Source organism: Typopeltis vanoorti, chromosome 9 (assembly GCF_054136105.1).
Source record: "Typopeltis vanoorti isolate ZY-2024b chromosome 9, IOZ_Tvanoo_1.0, whole genome shotgun sequence".
Lineage (NCBI taxonomy): Eukaryota > Metazoa > Arthropoda > Arachnida > Uropygi > Thelyphonidae > Typopeltis > Typopeltis vanoorti.
The window spans coordinates 39495925-39518888 of NC_143557.1; the positions used below are offsets into that span (position 1 = coordinate 39495925).

At 36.2% G+C, this 22964-nt stretch overlaps 1 protein-coding gene across 1 annotated transcript; it reads right to left on the minus strand.

The window, feature by feature from the left end:
• Positions 1–10435: 10435 nt before the first annotated feature.
• On the minus strand, positions 10436–11776 carry LOC150102990 (ADP-ribosylation factor-like protein 4C). Its single transcript, XM_090397926.1, has one exon. The coding sequence runs from the start codon at positions 11240–11242 to the stop codon at positions 10637–10639; it is 606 nt and encodes a 201-aa protein (XP_090254052.1). The 5' UTR covers positions 11243–11776; the 3' UTR covers positions 10436–10636.
• Positions 11777–22964: the final 11188 nt, after the last annotated feature.

Here is a 22964-nt window from a genome sequence, read left to right on the forward strand (position 1 = left end):
TCATGGCAGGAGGGGGGGTTGAGGATCGGATTGATTCATTCAATACCCTTGGAGGGTAATGGATGGCAATGCTGTAGCTAATGAAGTTCTAATTGAGGCTCGGCTATCGCTGAAATTATAATAATTTAAACAAAACAAAATTATATATGAGCGGTACATATGTAAAAAACGGGTGTAGGTTCATAATTGTGATATTATTATTATACAAAGATGCTATTACAAAATGCGCCCTATTTATATAAAGGATATTACATGTCCTTTTCTTATTTATAGCCTGATTCAAAATTCTCATGGAGCTCATGAGAATGTAACCTTAGGCATAGGATTTACCTTCGTTAGCACTACTTAAAAGACACGAACTCAGCCTATGAGCCCTTAAATTAGCCTTTTATTAGTACGATAAGTTTTATTGTTCTGATAGCCGTTTCGAAATGGGATTGTGGACTAACTAAGTAAACTGCAATGCCGAAGAATGTTACATTCTCACAAGCTATCAGGAAAATTTAGCAACTGGCTATAAATAAAAATGGACATATAATATAAATTAAGCGGATATTTAAATCCAACATCATTTCAAAGCGTTCGTGTCACCTATAAGGTTCGTCTAGCGCAACTCGTAAATACCGGCGAGTGTATTCCCGCAATTCCTTGTCAATTTTCACACGAAACTTTTATAGTTTCTGTATTTGGCTTTGAAATGACGTTGGATTTAATATCTTAATGATATTAAATTTCACTTAATTTATATAATTTTGCATCACCGAAGTGAAGCCTTTTGGCTCTTTATTTTTGTAAAGGACATATAATATTCTTTTATATTAATGACTTACTTTTGTCCGAACGAGGCCTTTTCGATTCTTTATTTTAGTTACACTTTCAAATGGATTTTTTCAAGTATTATTGTCTCCAATTATTTCTTTACTTACTAGAACATGTAGTTTGTTTTATAACTTAAAATTTTTCGTTACTAGAACACTTTCATCACATGCTGACATTTCCTTCTCTTGATACCCACTCAGTGTTTAATTTTGCCCACCTTTCATCTATCAATATCTACTAATGTGGCCAGCCCATCTTCCTTCACACGCTTTACAATACTTCACAATATCCTCTACTCCAGTTTTCTCTCTAATTTTATTATTTCTAATTCTATCCCTTTTATGTGGAGCATTCTTCTCTTCCAAGACTCTTTGGGATACTGGCAACCTGTCTGTTTTTTAGTTTTTGTCCATGTCTCGCTTCCATAAAAAAACAATAGAATAATACACATATTAGATAGCGTTGTTCTTAAGCATACAGGCAAATGTCCTAACAGGTAATCTTCATATAGTCAAAAATGATTTGAATGCTTTGTTCCTTGTGCGATTCTTCTATTTGTTTCTTTATCTTGTTTTTATTTTCTTAAAACTAATTGACTAAATATAGTCAATCCACAATTTCAACAGGATTATGTCCTAATTTTCGTTCATTCTGATCTGAATTTGTCATTCATTTTAATATTACTTCTCAACAGTATTAGACATTATTTTTAAGCGTGAAATAAATAGATAAAAGTACCCGAATTAATAAATTATTCATTTTGATCAGAGCAGTAATATAGTTGAAAAGCAAATATGCAGTGTGTGTGTCTGTATTGTATTTTTAACTATGATAGACTGTCTTGAGTTTTTTTTTTTTTTAATGGTCTAAGAGTAAACTGAGAATATCTGTCGACATTCCATTTTAGTAAACGGTCTTCGAAGTCATTTACCTCACACTAGCTACACATATGTGCACGAAAGGTCATTCAGGAACTGGTTGGTTAGAAAACAACCTTTTATCTAGCTTTCTCTAAAGACCTCGTCCTACAGGGTAAACTTATAAACGCCTATTAAACTACCAGGAAACGAACTGCCGTGTTTCACGTGAGTGGTTGTGTTTACACGATTGCCAAAATATGAAAGTTATGCATAAAGAATGATTACCTCACGTGCTTCCGTTGAGTGCATAAAACCCGACTGATTTTCAAAGAGATTCCAAAGCACGGATGATGCTAATGTCCAATGCGGTGTTCATCGTCATTGTGCCCGATCAACGTAACAAGGCAGAGAATCCCATACAAGAGGCTGCGCGGGTCTGTATTCACAGTGGATGGGTACAGTTAAGGAGAAAGAAATATACCATTTACATGCGCATATATTATATGACATAATACTCTGAAATTCCTACGTAAATAAAACACATTCACGTTGTGCGTTTGCTGTCGTATGTTATTCACATTACAAATGACATGTACATTTACATACATATTCAAAGTTGTGCTAAGAATGGACAGAATGAGACAAACTACAAATATGATAAACTGTGCATTTATTAGAACACATAACAGGCAACTGTACAACAACATATGCTATCAGCTTGCTGGTAGATTCAATCTCTATATTCTGTACATGTGTAACAATTGGATGAACAGCACATCCAATCAGCTGTTGGTCCTGCGGCCTAAACAAGTACACACGCTGCTCTCTAGTTTGCTTTAACTTTGTAAGAGAGATCAAACACTAGTGTGATATGTTAGACGTGAAACTATAGCAATTTTCAATTTTACGTCACCTGGCACCAGCGTATCCCTCATTGACATAGGGAGCAAGCAGCTACAATATGCTTTTTTTTTACTTCGAAGTTATAATTATATTTTCGAAACCCTACAGATTTATGGGTGCATCAGGGTAGAAGAGGGAGACGTGCTACTAAGTAGGAAATTCTTAACTAATAACGACTAATATATCAATTATTTCAGGGGGGAGGTTCTTCGAAACGAACAATTCATATTTTTATCGATTTATTTTTTTAAATTGCATTTCATTTATAGCGTAAGACAGAAAATAATAAAGTGCCATCTCACAAAAATAATTCTTATATTGAAAAAAAAAAAAAAAAAAAAAAATTGAGCATGCGCGCTCATTCGCACAACTGACAGGCATCCAAACTCAGACATCCGGTTCTGCTGAATTTAGGTACCGCTATCCAGCAACGAGATCCTTACATGAGCAGTAAGAAGATATATAACACTAGTATTTTCGGAATGTTTCTAATTAGCAAATGATCTCCGGGTAGGAACCCTTGAGAAACAAGTTGCAACTAAGCAGCATTAAAATAAATCAATTAAGATGAAAGAAAGCAAAGTTCTCAGTTCGGGAGTTGCCAAAGGCGACAAGGCACGCGGAACAGCAAGGAGCCTTGGGTGCATGACTGCAATTAAGTTTTCGGTAGAACTGTTTCCCAAGTAAGGTACCTTAAAAAGAAGAAGCAGGCGAGAATGATTACGTGTCCATTTTCTCACAAGTCTTGATTCTTAAAGAAATGCGTTCGTTAGTATTTCGAGAGAACGCAAAACATCTTTTGTGGACTTCAATCGCCCGTGCTATTTATGTGAGATTTAACGAAATTTCAAATTTTAAAATTAGCTGCAAATCGTTCATAACAACAAAAAACTAAGAGGATTTTGGTAATACTTAAACTAGTCTAAATAAAAAAAAATGAATTTTATCTTAGAAGCCCAATGAAACAGCATCAATGATGATGATAACGGATACCGTGATTCAATTTTTTTGGAAAGAATCCGTTTTTAAGGATAGCAATATTAGCTACGAGCCTTGAACTCCTAGGATGCACTAGTAACATTTCATCGGCAATTATACATTTATTTATTTGATTTTTTCTAATAAACTAAAGGTAATCTAAAATAGATTTTCTCCTGTGGCATACATCTTTTCAGATTCCAAGAACAAGAATAGACCCCCCCCCCCCACTTTTGGAAGCAATCAACTCTTTGCCAAACCCCTAGTGTCATCTCTACGTCATTTCGTAGACAGGGACACTTGGTCACGTTAATACGCAATTAATCCTATTTTTAAAACCTCTTGTTATGATTAGTTTTGTTAATAAATAACTGAATATGCTTCCCCACAACCTAAAATAATCATTAATTAAGTATTCAGTTAATGAAAACGCTGCATACTGGTCGCACTGTTCAGGGTGTATATTATTTATATCTTTAATAAATAATTGGTTTGGACCATATACACAGACAAACAAGCTGGGATATTTTTACTTTCAATAAGCTTAATATTTTAAGGACTGAACCATATAAAAGCTCCGAAGTGTGTTCCATTAGTTCACTCTTATTGTCCCTCACCTTATTTAAATCTTTGGTTCGGTTTCACCAGTTGTTTTAACATAATGATGGAAGAAGGTTTGATAGTCCAGCATATAGTCACGAACACTTCACACGCAACGTAAAAGACTTGATGGAATGAATGATTTAAAAATATTTCCAATGGTTAAATTACACGCAGAATTTTTTTAAAAAAATCTACTTTTCGTTATCGCAAAGCACATAATCAACTACAGGAAGCTTCTTCGCCAATTACACTTTTAATCTTTAAATACGGATCGTTCACCTCCTCCTTCCACCGCCAATCATGTCTTCGGATAATTTTAGAATCGAGGTTCACGTCTGGTTAATTAGCCTTCAATACACAAACTTGTTAGAGCAAACAGCTAACTAAATCGTGTCGAGCTTTGTAATTGTCACTTGCCATTGTCGTAATAGATCAAGTTTGATTGGTGTTTGTCACAACATTACCAAGACAGCACAAATGTCATTGAACGACAATGTCTTTAAATATACAATGATTACATATTTTTTGCAAAGTTTACATCCGTAAACAACTTGCTTTTTTTTTGTTTTGGCATGGAAATGCTGAACGTCCGACAAACGTGTTAATAAATAATAATAATAACAGCCTTGCTTCTAAGATTTTGAAGTGCAGGACTCAAGAAAGCAGTAGAACTACTTTTGTTGGTTGTCAGTTAGCTACCTACTAACGTAAATAAGAATGAGGTAACGATAATGACCATCACCAAACCGATTTAAGATTACGATTCGCTATATAATTATGGTTTTAGATGCCACAGTTCTGCACTTCTTGTATTAGCATAAAATTTAAGAATTAAGATTATACTAAAAAAAGCAGTTAAATCCCTGTTATAGCCATATCCAATCGAAGCAGATGCAGCTCCCAACTGTTGCCTATCAACACTACCAATCCTGCGCACAGAGTACTCCAAGCAACACATTAACGAAACAGGAGTCAAGCGATCAAGGAATAAGTCCAATCTGGTTTACAGCAACAAAAAAACTGTACAAAATACTGCTTGTTAGTGTTATCTCTCGAAGGAACTTAAAAAGTGGAAACAGGCCGGTAAAACAGGAAGTGCAACGCGCACACACACAAACAGGAAAACATCTAAAGAATTGTGCAATCTCAGAATCACAAAGGCATAGCCGAGGCATCGTTAACCTGCTGTCCACCTATGCCAAGATGGCTCCAGCCAGGTTATTGACTCTCTCTCCGTCATTACGGCACAGACGAAATAGCAATCCACCTTCCACATTACGCTGCCTTACTTTTTTTTTTTTTTTGGTGTCTCCCTTCTCTAAACTTGTCACTAGTTTTTCGAATGTCACTTCTCCTTTTTCCCGATGGCCTATAAACTACACGATTACGATGAGAGGTGGCACATCACACTTAAACTGCATCGCACGCCACTATTACAATCAGCCGCTTGTTTTTATCGCCGGGTGTCATCGTGTGATATAAGTATTGAGTGTTCACTTCAACAAACACGTTGGCTTTTGTTGCTGATGTGTTGGCACGTTCAACCGATACCGACAGTAAACAATGGAACTGAAATAGCGGATATAATAACCATTACACTTCCTGACCTCCGTGGTGAGGCCAAGAAAATAATAAACACACAATCAAAAAAGTAGAAAATGCATTGGCTGAACTCCAGTTTTCTATTTCTGATAAAAACAGTTGCGTTTTGGTTTCCATGGCTACAAAAGGAATTCTTCTAAAGCACATTCTAGTCATTTTGATTTAGTTAATTCATCTTCAATGTATTAAATATGACGTCTGTGCTGAAGAATAAATGATACGCAATGAGATAATCTGTTTAATTAAAGACATGAAGAATCAAAAGAAAACTATAGCACCCATCTTGGAAATATCACTCGAGCATTCATCACATGCACATTTGCTTTTATAAAGTACGAAAGAAGAAAAGAAATAAACTGTTAATATTTCTGTTTTTAGTTTTATGTTGATGTATTCATTTTTATCGTTATAAGGTGTATAGCCGGATTCTAACCCATGTTCAATAGGATGACAAGTCTGATCAAAATAATATAAATTAATGCTGTTTCATTTTTTTTTTACTTGAAAATATCAATAAAAGGAATCTGCCTGAAGTAATTTGAAAATCACGCGTGAAGGAGACGTTAAAATTTACGCGAATCCAACTGAATTAAATAATAATTACTATCATTTAGGAGAATGATGATAGATTATTTTTAATAATAATCAGCAAATTTTGGTAAAAATATTTAAAATCATATATGTAATTAGATTGAAATAAGCGCGACGTGTAATATAACTAGGGTTATTATGAAAATTATGCACTATTTAAGTTGAACTAAAGCATCCAAGGCGAGATTCATTTCTAGTATTAAATATCACTCCGAGATAATTTTATCAGTGTATAACAGCATTTAAGAAACATATTAAGTTGAAAACATCACGAACGTTTAAACATGCACTTTAATTCTGTACGGAGAAAACGTGAGAATATTCATAAAGAAAGATTGTAGGAGAAACATTTTGGTAAAAAATTCTCGGGCTGCGCACTCACTATTTTAAGTATTTTGTAAGATGGCACTGGTCATCATAGGTTGAAAATACAATTAGATAGCTAGAAATAATAATTTTCCGTTTCCTTTTACTACTAATTTAATCAAGGGAAGGATTCAGGAACTTGTGCTATGGTAGCGCTAAAACATTTATCTTCGTTTGACAAGAACATCCCTGTATTGTCCTTAAGCGAGTGAGAAGACATTTGTATATTCTACCGACAAAGATAAATAAATAAAATATAATTAATTCTATGAGCGAATGATAACCTACTCGTATAAATGCCTTTCATACATCAACACGAAAGACATGTTTTGCCAATTTTATATTGAAACTGAATTGTCCGATGTAATGCCAAGAAACAGTTCACACTATAATAATAATGATGACGTAACGCTCACTCGCCTAAGAAACAAAGAAGATGGCCACCCATTATTTCAACTCATCACTTGATTACACAGCCTACAGTGTTCTGATTTTTTTTATCGTAAAATCTCTTCCAGCACTGATATAATAATAAATATATTTGTACATAATGCATATTGATATATATACACACTTATTTCTGATATTATATAGATAAGAAACTAAACAATCAACATTTAAATAAAGTCCATTGCTAGGATGCAACAGCACAGCTTTTATTTTATTTCTATTTTTTTTTTAAATAACTCACTCAAAGTCATTTGCAACTGCTTATATACACACCATGATAGATTATAGAAAAGTATGTGGTGCTGCCATCTGTCTGGCTTAGCTATCTGTCATTGATCTCATCTTTCGTTTCCATTTCTCTCCGCACTGGCGTCCCGTCTTGGATTGAGTAAGGGTTGACACAGATAAAGCATAGTGCGCTTATGTCGGACGGAGAGGAATAGTTCTGGAAGATTGATATGACTTAAAAGTTTTCGGTTCTTCTGTACCTTCGTGTGAATGGCTGACTTATTAAGGAGAACAGTAATTAAACAACATACGCCAACCTCTTCAAATTTTAAGCAGGCCTGGTTCCATTTGCAACATCGTTGGTTGTTGGCATGACCTGTGTATGAGCGCATAAGCAACTTATCAATTGCCTAACCAGAAACACATTTACAAATGTCTATTATAGACACATAAAGAAATAATAAATGAGTAAAGTGATATCGTGCATTTGTACGTATTCTATAACCTTTCCGTACAAGTGCAAAGCAGATGCTCGCCGCCTACAGGTCAATTGCGGGTGTTTTTGTGTTTGTGAACTGAATCAGGGAGGAAGAAGGGGCACCATGTGGACAAACCAATGGGTTTCGGCTTAGATGTGGAGATATCAATTTCGCAATGTGAATATTTCGTAAAATAGAACGCTTCCCATGGGAGAAATCCACCTGCAGCACCTGTTTCTTGCTTTGACTAAGAATGTGTGGGTGGGTTCCCGAGAGAGATAAGTGTATTCATAAATTGCCAGTCAACTCCATTAAAACAGCGGTATAACGAAGGGCATAGACGACACGAAACAGAACATCTTCAATAGGTTTAGTTGTTTCTAACACAACAATAAAGATAGCGTGGAAACCAGTTTAAGCTTGCGACACCTGTACATGCGTTACAATGACGTCACAAGGGCTGAATAATGTCAGTGTTTTAGCAGGCAAGAAAATATTCAAAGTGGCTTTTATCAAAATCTATAACGCTGTCGCTTACATGGTCAGAGAAAATTAGATATCACACCAGTTCGGCAAATCGTATAGCATATTCATGGACGGTAGCTAAGACGCAGCACCCGATTCCTTAACATGTCGTTTACGCCGATGTCGACGTATGATGGGGTTACCATGGCAACGGCTACCGTCGTAGGGAATTGCACTCCGAAGAAACAGCTATATAACAATACTTCTGGATTAAAAGCAAAACGCGTGGGCCAAAACATCTATTATGGATTATGTAGGCTCGTGTTACCTTATAAAACGGGATTACAAGTGAGCATATTTCTACACAAGCACAAGTCTACTTTAATTTTACTTTTGGGATTGTCTAGCACCAAATACGGTATGAGGTAACACCTTACAACACGACACGTTCAGCACGTTACATCTTAATATAACGGTAATACTGCACTGAATACAAACATTAAGCTTTTGTTTTTTTTACTCCTTTATAATACTTCGTGCTGTGTTTCCTTATTTCCTGTAAGTTTACGTGAACAACGTTGTCATAAGACATTTTCCAGAATTTTCTCACCGCATCAGTTTCTCTCAAAATACGAGATATTTAAATAATTGTACGACAATACAAATAAATGCCGACAGCGAATATAACCTTTAATTATTTCTTTAATGGCTTTAGCTGTTTTCCAAAACGAAGAAAAATATATATATATGTATATATATTAGCACATAAATTTAAGTTTTAAAATTCTTAATTCTTCTCCACAAGCGCACAGTTATTCTAAATGCTTATTTAGCCAAATACAATTATTCCAAGTTACTTTTTTACAATAAGGTTTGGGGAATAAAAAAAAACTAGAGTTTCTGGGGGGGGGAACCCTCCCATTCCTCCCTCGTATGACTGGCTAACTCATCTTTAGTTAACTGAAATGTTTTTATGAAGTTATTTTCATTCTAGGTGGTAATGCTGCCAACCAAATACCGAACGAACTACGGAGGCTCTGCACAAATTGGTGATTTCTATATCTTAACAATGGAATAAAAATTGAAACATTCCAACGCTAGGCAGAATGAGATTTCCTACTTTATAGAAGTTTCATCTGTTTCTGATTATTTAGTATAAAAACAAGAAATGAGATATCCTAAACAAACAAACAAAAAATCTGGTTTTGTCTTCATGTAAATATAAAGATTTCTTAAATCTCTGGACAAGGAAAGACTTATTTTTAAGACGTACAGAAGTAGTTGTGTGAAACAAGGGATTAAACGTACTAAGAGTGCAAACAAACATATTCCTTGAGGAATTATTTAAAAAAAAAGGTTCAAAAATACCGCTCAAACCTTGTTATCGAAATGTATGACCAGTCACCTATATAAACATGATCCCACCTTTTATTTATATCCCAAATTGGACCAGGAAATTTTCCATATTATTTGCAATTATCACGCGTGTGACCTTTTATTATTATGCGCTCATCCACCCAAGCCAATGTCAACCATTTTTGATAACAAATTCTATTATATTGTAACTACTTGGACAACAACAACTCACAAGTGGAACCACTGAAATATCATTTAGAACATCCTTTCATCACCTTTAAATACTAATAGAACAGTCCGAAGCCATTGCCATCATTTCTTTGTAATTAATTCTCACAATTCTTAAACTTATAATGCTTTATATAAAAACGAAAGAGATTTCAATTAAACTTTAAGATAAACGATTTTGATAAGAAATACTTTGAACTGTAAAAGCATGTTGAAGTAAGAATATTTTATCAAAAGCTAAGCAGTCTTCTTCGAATTATCCTTTTTCAGCTAACACTGGATGTTCAGAAAGATTAAAAAAAAAATTACGGACTACTAGTCCTACTCTGATAAAGATATTCACGACAATTACAGTTATTGAGTGCAAATATTAAAAACAAAAGTTTGAATCTATAAAGGGACTAACCGCACGTCACTACACAACATTATTAGTGGATAATATTAGCGATTGCACTAGAAACAATCAACAGACTAGTTCCCTGTACAGGGCATAGAAGACTTACGAAACAGATCGTTTATTAACAAAAACAATTGCACTTAAATGGAGCTATTGTTTCATGGAAGCCAGTCTGTAGATGAAAAGAGGCACGCCCCCCTTAAAACTACCCTTAACAATTAACTTAATGACTCTGGGCAAAACTTAAACTATAAATATCCGTCTGAGAGGAACTGTGTTCAAAATTACAGAGAGTCTTACTCAATTCGGGTTTAGTTTGATTTCTTCTTCGCTTGTTTGGCCAGTCTCCGACGTTTCAAAATCATCTCGTAGAGAGCTTCGAGTCCTTCGTCAAGTCCGTCACCTATAATCGCACAGGCCGGCTGCACGTGCCACAGGTGGTTTGGGCCTAGTTCGTGTAGTCCTAGAATTCTTTCGATTTCGTGCGGGTCCTTAGCACCAGGAAGATCCTGCTTGTTGGCAAGAACGAGGATTGGTACTCCAGCGTTCTCTGGACTTCGTGCCATTCGTATGAGTTCCATCCTAGCTTCTTCCAACCGCTCTTCGTCGACACTGTCCAGCACAAACACGATGCCGTCCGTGCAGCGGGTGTAGGACCGCCACAATGGTCGAAGTTTGTCCTGACCACCGACATCCCAGATTAGAAAGCTCGTGCCTTTCGCCTTACCCGTCATTCCTTTGATTTTCTCACAATTGAACCCTATCGTTGGCACTGTGTTGAGGTACTGGTTGAATTTGAGTCGGTAAAGGGCCGTCGTCTTCCCAGCGGAGTCCAATCCCAGCATCACCACATGTAAAGACTGGTTGGGTGGAAGGCTTTCGAGTAAAGAAGCTCCCTTCCCCACAGTTGATCCCATGGCAATGGTTCAATGATCACCGTCATCGGCAGTAGGTCCCACACTCTTCGCCATGTGTTGAGAAAAAAAAAAAGTTACGGAGCTGCCTGACGGAAGAGAGAACACATATTAGCACCCAGTGACCGATCAATTCCAACCTTACAGCTGATTCGTCGGAAAACCCAAGCGCACTGCTCTAAACACCATAGCAACAGCACGCATCTTGGACGTAGTCCGGATGTGATCGCAATGACCATATGACTGGACGTCAGCGGATGTGTGTTGTGTTCAGAAATTGCAGGAGCTACGCGTACACAATCAACAGGGTCATAGGTCACCTGTGGACGACTCGCAGAGGGTTCATCGAGCACTTACACAAGTGGAATTGCCGAGATCGACTCAACAAGACGGAAGATGTCTAGTGGGGGAAGCACGATTCACAAGAACAGGGTAGCCCCTTCTCATAAGCTGGAAGGCAAGGGTGGAACGGCCCCACTGGCGTGGGATGGGTGACTCGGCCAGTTCCATGTATCGAGCGATTCCGAACTGATAGACAGCTGCTGCTAGGAAATATCCTCCTCTTACCTCGGTACGGCACAATCTGGCGGTTACTTAACGAGAGCCGAACCTCAGAAGAGCGCGCCTCTATTCCAGCGATACATGGCCTCTCACCTGAGCACTTCCTGTGAGCGAAGCGGCATCGACGGCGCTGCATTGCAGGTGTCTAGGGAGAGCAGTCGCAGTGGCGACTTGGCAACGGATGTTCAGCATCTCGAAGGGGCGAGCAGTAGCAGCTGTCGGCAGTGTGTCTTATTACTGCCCCGACCACGAAAGAACAGCACCCTGGCAAACTTGCGCCATACGATCTCGTCGCCAGAACGAGTGCGTCCGCTTCCTCTTAACGATCTACAAGCTCGGTTGCTGTTCTGCTTCTGGCTCGTTCTGCTGTCCTAAACGCAAACCACGAGTCAGCCGTTTCACGCATGACGTCATGAACAAGAGAGGCTTATTCAGGCAGAATTATTACGGTGCGTGCATAGGAAGAAAAAAAAATGAAAGGGGAGGACAATGCGAGGATGCTACAACAGCATTAGGAAACCTCTCGCATAAAAAATACAAAAAAAATAAAATAAAATAAACGTAAATTAAATTAAATTGCAAAAAGTCTGTGGAGCAATTATTGCGAGGGTAGCATCGATAGCTGAACGTAATGAACTGAATTAAAATTCCAGACGGCGCTTTAGCTGTTGCATCACACGGCTTACCTAGGGATGAATGTCAATTAACAACGTAATTAGAAGCGGAATCCGGATCAGTTTCCTGGTACGAAACCGCATATTGTGTGTCAGCGTGGACTAATCTAACCGAATACCTACATGCAGATTTCTGGGTTGATCCCGAGTCTTCCCATTGCACAGTTTTAGTTCATATATGAAGACGATTTCACAGACTAAAGACCCTGCGTGCATTAGCAATGTGCATAACGGAGTTAGGCTTCGCTAATCTTCTCTCATAGTACGTTAACTATATACTCAGTCCACGCTAACAGCTATAATTATGAACATCCAGTTCTTAGCATTCATTGAACAGGATGTTTAGAAACAGCGATTAATTAGCTGAACTATTCGGTTGGTAAAGTAGTTTGAGATAGACTAGGCCAGTTGATTTTCTCCTTGTCGCTGGTTAAACTTAAGGATGAAAAATATTTAGAGAGAAAGGACCAATAGCTTTGGAAAAGAGGTCTCCCTCATCTCAGATAACGAAACTCGACCAGCTGATCTGAGTGATTTCATTTGAAAATGAAAAAGTAGCCAATACGAAAGGAATTAAATTATGTCTATGAATGCAGTGGGCTTTCGGCCTTGTCTGTTTGGAGAAATATAAAACTTGAGGTTCCGATAAGAAGAATCCTCATGTATGAGATAGGGCAACTTAAACTGAATAAATCTTTGATTAGAGTTTTCGCATCTAACAGGATTCGCATCCGTGCAACCCCCTAAAAAGTGCCTCTGTAAATATAGTCACGAGGTGATGATCTTTCGTCATATACTTCAAATACACACATTCGTTTTCTAATAAGATCCAGCGTATACTGATAACCATGTAATAAGCTATATGCGCTACTATTTATTAGTAAACATTTGTGAATGCAGCACGTGAGAGGTTATAAATACCTACTTTTTAATACATTGGATCGACTAGGGACTTAATAAGATGGAAACCGTTCTTTCCACATCAAACATGGAACTTTTAAAATCCACTTCAGACCTCCTGTGAGTGACAGCAGTCTCACACCGGACGATGGAATTCATTGAATATCTAAGCAAGCATTCATATTAACAGCGGGATTTCTACGATCTATTATGATCGGAGACGGGAAGTGTTAAAACTATTCAATCAACCTAGAAGTCGATAATTATGCTACTATCTAGTTTAAAAAATTGACACAAGGATGTAATTCCCTAAAATGAAGACAAACAATTTTGCTGTTTCTAAGCCCCACCTGCGTACATCAGTAAAGCACAGACGAGTCTAGAAAAAGGCAGTGTATTAATATGAATATCAATAATACATACACACATAAAATGACCTAGACGACACTTCAAATGGAAAATTTACAGAGCCAAAATTTAAGTTCTGACGACTTACAAACGGCATATACGTATATCTGACAACGTGAAACATGACACAACATTTTTTAGTAAATGCAAATTCATCCCGCATCCTAAACCAGTTAAACCGATCCAATAATTGTTCAACCATAGCGCACTCTTGTGGTCAAACTTTACATTCATTTTCTTCTATCGACAGAAAACAGTAGAGAAGAACTTCCCAAATAAATACTTCTGGCTGACAATGTTATCTGCAAATTAACGTTGCCTTTTAAGCGACTAAAAGAAACTGTTTTGAATAAGATATGGGGAAAAGGTAGTAAAGGATAATACCACGTTTTACCCATACATGAACGCTTCTACGAACTCCGCAAATGGTACATGCGGTAAATCCAAGAACTGATAAATGCGAAATCCATAATATGCGTGGAACCTCATCACTTGCAGAACCTGATTCTTCTTTCAAGGGTTTAATTAAGTTAAACTCCCTGTGAGTATCAAGAACACTAAAATGCTGCAAATTCGGAAAGTAATTTTTGCCCGCATCCATACCTGCCAGAGAAGAGTTGAAGCAGCCACGCAAAAGAGTCGAAATTTGGTCTAACTCAATGAGCCGATGTTTATTTTTAAACTAGAGAGAGATTATTTCGATTTTATCGATATATAATGAGTATATTTTCAGAATATTCAGAAATAGTCTTAGCACAGTTTAATATACTCTGATTATTCTACCTGTACAAGGAAACATTAATGAAGATGTGCTGCAACCAGCAAAAGACACTCCAGGAAGAGCCATCAGCACCAGCGGTGAAATATGTTCCCAACAAAACACAGTTTTATCTTTAATGCGCTATTATTCGACAGATGCCAGCATGTTTTACCATAACTAAAATACATGAATTTAATTAAGTTAGATATCGGAATGCTGTCACGAGAATCTGAAAGCTTTGATAAGTGCGTGTAGGAAAATAGAAAAAAAGGCTATCCAAAGCTAATATTTTTCTACCCATAAGGAGGATTAACGTACTTGCTTAACGATCTACATATTTAGATACGCTATTTATCTCTTTCAGTACCATAAGGCAGGTTAAGGTTCAATACAAGAGTTATCAGTTATCTCGTGCTTATAATAATAAGCACGTTTTAAGTGTATTTGATGTGATCTTCTAATCCTGAGAAAGAAGACCATAAAACATGAGAAACTAGCCGATATGTAAATTAATTTTCTGTGGCTATATACAGGATTACTTTATCTATTATGGGAATAACCAGAGAAGTTTAATGCGAATAAAACTCATTTCTGAAATGCATTTTTCAGATTAATAAAGAATTCGTCTGTTTTAAATGAGAACTAGGGAATCATATCGGATGGAAGAAATATCAGAAATGAGGCTGTTGAACATAATATATTTGTCAATTTTGATTAAACTGTATGTCCATCATCTCATCATAGTATTAAAGTATTGCAGACTTCTTGCAATTCAAGTGTAGAGCCATTATTAGGACGGTGAACTAAAAATCTGTGTCAAATCAAATAGAGAGTCTCTAAGCCTAGGAAATATGCAGGCAGAATGCAGTCTTTCAGGTAATCCTCTTGTAAGAGTTAAACGGCGTCATCTTGCTAGCGGAAAATTATGACAAAGGTGCAGTTTTGGAATTCCCCACAGTGAGTCAAGTGGGATTCACGTCCAGTGATTGTAGATCAGGTAAGCGGAGTTTGGATTAGTCATTTTGGTGCGGTAGCCAGCACCTATTAGCTTCGTCAGGTCTGTTCTGCGCGTCCACGTGAAACAAATGAGCCCATTTTAATGGAACTTAACATTGATGACTTGGAGAAAAAAACAAAAACAAATTATCAAACAATTTTAACATTTGTTAAAATCGGACAATTAACAATTCTCACGGGGCTGTGATGACGTGTACGTAGTCGAGTTTCATGTCATTAATGTTCAAGTTGGGTTTTAATTTGCTCGTTCGGAATATTGATCGCACTTGATGGATGTCCGTTGTTTTGTTTATCACGCCACTTCAGAAAGAACAAATCCAAGTATCGCGAACACGCTGCAATGTTCCGTACATACATTCTGACTTTAATTAGACTCGGGATTAGTTAGGAGGTTTACGGAAAAATCACAAAACGCATAAGTGAGGATTCACCTCTTCAGGTAAAGAAGTTTACAATCTAGGATTTAGGAGGCGATTACGTCTATAATATTCACAATCTATAATACTATGCCTGACTAGATCCCCTCTGACTTAGGGATACTGTGGCATACTGTCTGAGCTTTCATTCAATACGAATATTCAAAATATTCTTTAATGAAAAATGACTGTAATTAAAAAAAGGTAATCCTTTAATTATATTCTAATGACTGTAGACAAGTTATATTCCTTTCTCTGCCTTCACTCCGAAGAGAAAAATTAACGGTGTGTTCGAGACAATCTAACTGTTTAGAGACCGAATTCAACTTCTTTCATATTTAAAGTGACAAAAAGAAACAAACATATTTGAATTATAGGAAAACTAGAGAATAGTTGCCACATGCAGTAAAAGAACGGGGGTTATGGTTAGCTTTTTTGTGTAAACATTATTGGTTCAGTTTTTTTTTTACTATCATTTTACGAGTGCGTTTGACCGTAGTGATTTTCACTCGTTGCAACGATCTTTTATCTTAGTTTCCCTTCCAGGGACATCACCCAGAAGTAAGGACAAATATTGGATGAGGAAGACTTGAAAACTACTTTATACTTATTGCCATTTCTTGTTGTATTAATAAAAAAAATATCTACTTCAATGTTTACATTTAACATTTACGAGTATAATTACACCAGCCTTTGATCTGCTCAGTTTTTTGTCCTTCGATTTCTAGCATGACAGAAGGATATAATTAATCCCCTTCAGGGTCCTCAGGTGAGTATGAGATACATTAGTTACTGAAGGACATTTTTGAATGTGCTCGTTACACGCAGTACTTCCTCTTGAGCCACAATTCCTTAGTCAATTCACTGCTAATTAAATTTCTTCTGATGTAATATTAGTATCCTCTCTAGAAGAGCTTTTCTAGTAAGCCCTGTTCATTTTTCAAATAACAAAGTAAAAAAAAAGAAGCTTAAAAGCAGAGAATTAAATTCGTAAAGGACTGCATATTAGAGAATTCAATTTTATCAAAATATGAGAGCAAGTTTTGTTTGTTTTTATTTTTTTCTTAACTTCCTCACCTTTTAAGGCAAAGTAACTTGGCATCGCAAACATAACGAATCTTTAATGGGGAATTAATCCTGTTTGCATGTCGCTTCTTATCATTTCAAATACCAAACTGAATTTAATCTTACAAGAAATACAGAGAAAGGGTGGTTGCTCCAAAGAATGGCAGATGACAGCATTTGGCGAGTCCGAAGTCGAATTGCAAATAATTGTCCGTTCATGTGCGAAACAGATCATTCATAAATTAATGCACTGGGAATTGCGAAATAAGTAGGTAGGGTATAGTAAAATGCAGATATTGGATCGGCCCAAAATGAAATTTGTAGAAGATTTTTTTAATTGTTTTACACGAAAAATAACACTGTGGATGAAAGATGACTTTAAGAGCTTACAGTTTCTGGAAGGTGAATAATTTATATACTCGTATTTTCACAGATATATATGTATAACAAAAGAAAGGCTGGAGTTCAGTATTCGCAGTAGAGAAATCTGGTGTTGTCCAAAAGTTTGGTGTTATTGAAGATAGCAATAACAGAAAATATTTTAGATCCTCACATAATAAATTATTTATTTATTATTATTATTAAGACAGTGTGCTACTTCCTGCTTTATGTTTCAGCGGCAACAATAATTTTTTGGGCACAATAATCACAAAGATGTTTTTCCCTCCCTTTATTTAGCAGCTCTTTAGGGGAAAGTTTCTATGTAAATAACTGTGTCATTGGATGATGGGTGACAATTTGTGAGTATCAAATAATAAAGAGTCTCCTTTCAGTGTGAGGATTGCCTATTACCATTTAGCACATTGGGAATGATCTTTCATGCAATAACCCCCCCAGCCCCCAATTATTTTTTCTGATGAAGAATAAGATTGTTTGTGGTAATTCGCTACCTTAGCTGCATTCAGGCACCACTACATAACATTATTATGACGCTGATAAAACAGTTTATAAAGCTATACTATCGTGCACTCTTAACAATTAGGTTTACAGTTCCAATTTAGTGAAGGTATTATGCGTTTAGTATTATAAAAAGCAAATAAAGATTCTAGAACAACACGATTGTAAAAGCTCTCAAATTCAAATAAAGCTGGATAAGTTTTCTGTTAAACTCCTTTCAATTTCTTAGGCATTTTGTTTCATCTAAAACATAATTCTATACACAGCGATTTAAACAATCCTTACTTACATGGAAATAAACTGTGTCTTATTTGAAAAGGCTTTTTTTTTTTTAGGATTGAAAAACATGAAATGATTCCAACAGACAGTCATGGTGTAGATGCCTTTGCATTAATGTATACGCTTTTATAATGAGGGATACAGTAATTATCCAGGGTTAAAGAAATGGATTTAATGGCAGAAAGTTGGCAAACCGAACTCTCAGATTGTAAAAGTCTGTTGGAAAAACAGCTTCTTCTTATTATTATTTCTTTCATCTAGCAGTTTGCTTTTGGCTGAACACACTTTTTTTGCGAGAGAAAGTTAAAAAGTAAGATTTCCTATTTTATTGCTGGCTAAAGAATTATCAAGGGAACTATGACTGGAAGATGCGCCAGCACGTTCTCACCAGTAAGAACCAGGCGCGCGCGCGCACACACACACACACACAGGAGCGAAGAGGCGTTTCTTCTCTGGAAGCTGATGTAGGGTTCTCGTTGGGAAACGGCAATCAAAGTGAACATACGCATGCGAAAGATGAGTCGTGATCTATAATTCGTTTCCTGTGGGCAAAACGCACTCGAAAAAAAAAATCGTTCACAAAATACAGAAGGAAGTGGACAGACGTCCACTGTGTATACCTGTGACCTCAAACCAGTGACACATTTCCACACCTTCATAGCTGATCTGACACTACAACTGTACACAGGCACAAGCATACATGTTGACGTTCATACCATGCAGTAATGTTGCAAGCACTTTCGTTGTAGTGTTCAAGGAATTTGATTTTATGCTTTTTTTAATTGTGCGGAATGAACAAATAATTTCTAGCAAAAAAATTTACAGGGTGAGGCGGATCTTAAGATATTAACAATACAAAATTAACATTTCGTCCACCTCCGAATTAATTTCACATTTTAGAAACATACAGGAAGTGGGCATGCGCACAAAAAAGTATATACACAGAATGTTTTACTACATACACATCTACATCGAGGCAATCATTGCTTTCATAGGACTTGTCACACAGCGCAGGCTGTATCTTATCTTATGGGATTCTGTTCGTTCAGCGCGCTGACTGTATCGAAAATGTGGCCATTAATATTTATCTTTCGATTTCTCAACTCTGATTGCCTCGGCCGTGGAGAATTAGGTCGTCCAGTCAGAGCCATATTCCAGATGAGTCTCTAGATACCGTGGAGGCGTTTTTGCGTCCAAGATTGTTGAGAATGTTTTTTAACGTTCAATGCGTCTGCTGTGAAAGCAAGTTTACAGTCCAAAAACAGCGAAATTTATCAAGAATAAACAGATAACTTAAACGACTTTTATTATTTTATAATAAAGATAATGTGTGTAAAGGCTCAGGTTAGCGATTTATCTATTAAGCTTTTCTATACAGTGCATTTTTTATTTTCAACATAAGATATTTCACCATAAGAAAATGACCGATTAAGCCTATACTTTGTATAGAGAAAGAGTTAATATCACCTTCATAGTAAAGCATAAAGCAGACGGGCCATCTTGTTTTTTTGTTTTTTTAAATCCTACTTCGCTTATTTTTCAGATCGAAAATTACTGAGTAAGGATATCAATATCTAAAATCCTCTATTGAGTGCATTTAAATGCATTATTTTATTAATAGCAAAAATGCGTTGGTCTTTTGTACACCTTCTCTACCCTTTGCATACGAATTACATCACTATGGTTACCGATATGACGACAGCGGCATAAGAGCGCCTCTAGCGGCGAAGTAAAAAAATGAAATCAGACGAGTCAATATAATAGATATTCGTATTACGCAGCGATTTCGAAGAGCAAGTGTATTTTATTTTATAAAGACTATTCTCTGTGATATTTCAATAATTAAAAATGGAATTTGCGGCAGTCTGACGAATTAAAGTCAGAATATTTTAGATTTCTCGCGTGAAAACCTTTCCTACCACAGTTTTATATTCTAAGATACGGACAAGTCAACCCTTAAAATATATACTTTACAAACAATCTACAAGACTCATGGTATGAGTTGCGATGACCTAAAACAGCACAAATGCGCATTCTTAATATATCTGCAGGTACATTATGACCTAAAAGCGAAAATGCGACTTAAAAGCAACCAATTCTGCCCTGTACTTAAAGCCGACCGCAGCATGTTCATATTTAAATATGAAATATTCACTTCTTCGAAACACGTCCAAAGCTTACACGCTGCCAAGACGAACAAAGTGCATTACACCACACAACGTATCTTATCAAGAATTCATATCTTGACCATCTGCTCCTGCACGAGATCATAAATAGGCTTCCATCTTTACTAATAGTTTCTTTGAGGAAAAGTTTTCAGTGTAATGTACGTTGAGGTTGTTTTATTGACCTACATTTCCAACAAGCTGGGGGATTTAGTGAACATCTCAAAGAATTAATGAGTTTTTGATATCCATGTTACATATACTGCCTCTTAATTGTTGCCACTCTAGGTTTCCGTAGTGTCTCGACACCTGACGCTCCCATAATTACAAAGCACTAGAGAAGGTAGCGCTGTTCTCTCGCATGGGTCATTAGAAACATTGAAATTTCGTACAGAATTAAAAAAAGAAAAAGAAAAGAACGCTGCTGGAAAAGGGTGGGATAATTAAAGGTCTCTACATACAAGAGTTCTCAATTTGCGCATGGTTACTTCCCAACTGCTTATTCCTCATTCTTTTTTTGTTTGCTCATTTAGAAAACTGCTGTTCAGTGTATTTCCGCATTTTTTCGAAATTTAGCAAGATTAAAAACTATTTCCCTATCTAAAGTAAAAAACGTAAAGTTTTTGTGGTGTTTTAATCCTTAAATTTCTCTTAAAGTAAGTTCATTTTATACTTTATTTTTATACCTAAATTACGGCAACACCCACGTCGAGTTCACTCAATTAAAAACAAAGTTAGGGTGAATTTAGATAAAGTAAAACTAGTTTAATGCTGCCAACTAACATAAGAAAACAAAATTTTCAGGTACGGTGCTATTAAGATACTAAAGAGAAGATAATCCAAAGAAAATTTAGTTTTCCGCATATCAACTCATTTGAAAAAAAAAAAAAAAAAAATGCGGGCTAGACGAGAAGTATTGTGCAGCACCCACATTCAGTTGCTGCAGATCCAAACATATGACAGGAAATCAGATACAAAAAGTTAAGTCAAGAAAATTACTTTCAATAACTGCTCAGAAGATATTTATTGCAAAATTCTAAGTTAAGCTGCAGATACTAATACATGATTCCAAAAAACTTATCTGAATACTCTTATTCGATCGCCTTCTAGATGGAGAGATGAACGCTGATTGTACTAGCTAATAAGGATGTCAAAGAGAATTCGTGAACAAGGAAATAAAACTAAAGGGATATGTGCTGAACATATCCCTTAGCTGTGAAGAGGTTCTCTTAATAATGTAGTGCGCTGATGTACACTCTCCTTTCAACGTATGAGAGCTCTTTGTTCTGTATGAGCATCTATTTACTATCTCGAATTTGCACAATGATTGCCAATGCTATCAATAATTCTGATTCGTTTTTCACAGTGAAGAGCAATATTGGCATACGAGAAGACTTTTTTATTTATTATTTTTTTTTTCAAGAGTCGTTCTCTGAAAATAGGCCCAAAAGTATCCTGATAATCTAGGAAACTAAGACATAGCCCACTGGTTTCTCTTAGCTTTGTGCAATATCATATCTATGAACTACGCTTCGCTAAGTTAAGAAAGTGCAGCCGATAGCAAACTTCTGCCACTACCTCCTCAAAACAGTCATCTTTAATATACCTGAAAAAAAAATCTACAAAAAAACCTCCGGTTACATATTGAATTTGAACACAATCAAGTGACACCTGCGGAACCATGTCATAATATAATGCTACTGGTTTACTAAAGCTTCTAACAAGAACTTTCTTTCTGGTATATTATAATCGCTCGATACAAATGACTGCTTTGCTGTTCATGTGATATCTTTCAATGCACCGCTTTTTTAGTTATTTCTTTCTTGCTCCTACCATTCTTCATGTCTTAGGTTTCGAAAGAACACGCAGAATAGTGCCTGGAGGTGTAGGGATACTTTTGAAAAGTAAATGCGTTTGATATCTTTACTTCGGTCTCTCTATTCAAGAAACACGATCATTCAAAGGTTAGTGGAAGATATTTCGGCGTGTTTTTTTTTCATAATTATCGCGTCATCTTAATTTTGTTTTCATTGAATATTTGAGTAAAACGTGACGTATGAGAATGTAAGTGCTTATTTTGGTAAATCCTCCAAAACATTTGATTTTAGCTTCTTTTTTTTTTGTTCCATCTATCTTTCTTTCGTCATTATTAAGGTTAGGGAATAGAGAGAGAGAGTAAATAGGAAGCAGCGCCTGCTTCTCTAATCGGACATTAGATGTTTTGCTAAATGAAAAGGTTTCGATCTGAATCTTTTGCAACTCTGGATGGACTATTTCTAGGTGGTGTTGATGTCTGCATCCTATTTCTAGGATGCAGAGTTCTTTTGATTTTGTGGTAGCAAATTATAATTCATAAATACATATTACAAATGATATTAATATAAACACTATAATATAAATAAGCAACAAAGTTGTTATCAGCAACAATCTTTAGATACATTTTAAGTGAAGATAGCAAATTAAATATGGACATGGACAACTGAGAAAACAAAGCTGGTACGAAAGAAAGTCAACTGAATAAATGTATACAGAATAAGAGAGAAATTAGTCAAAACATTAAACTAACTGTATACAAGACAGTGT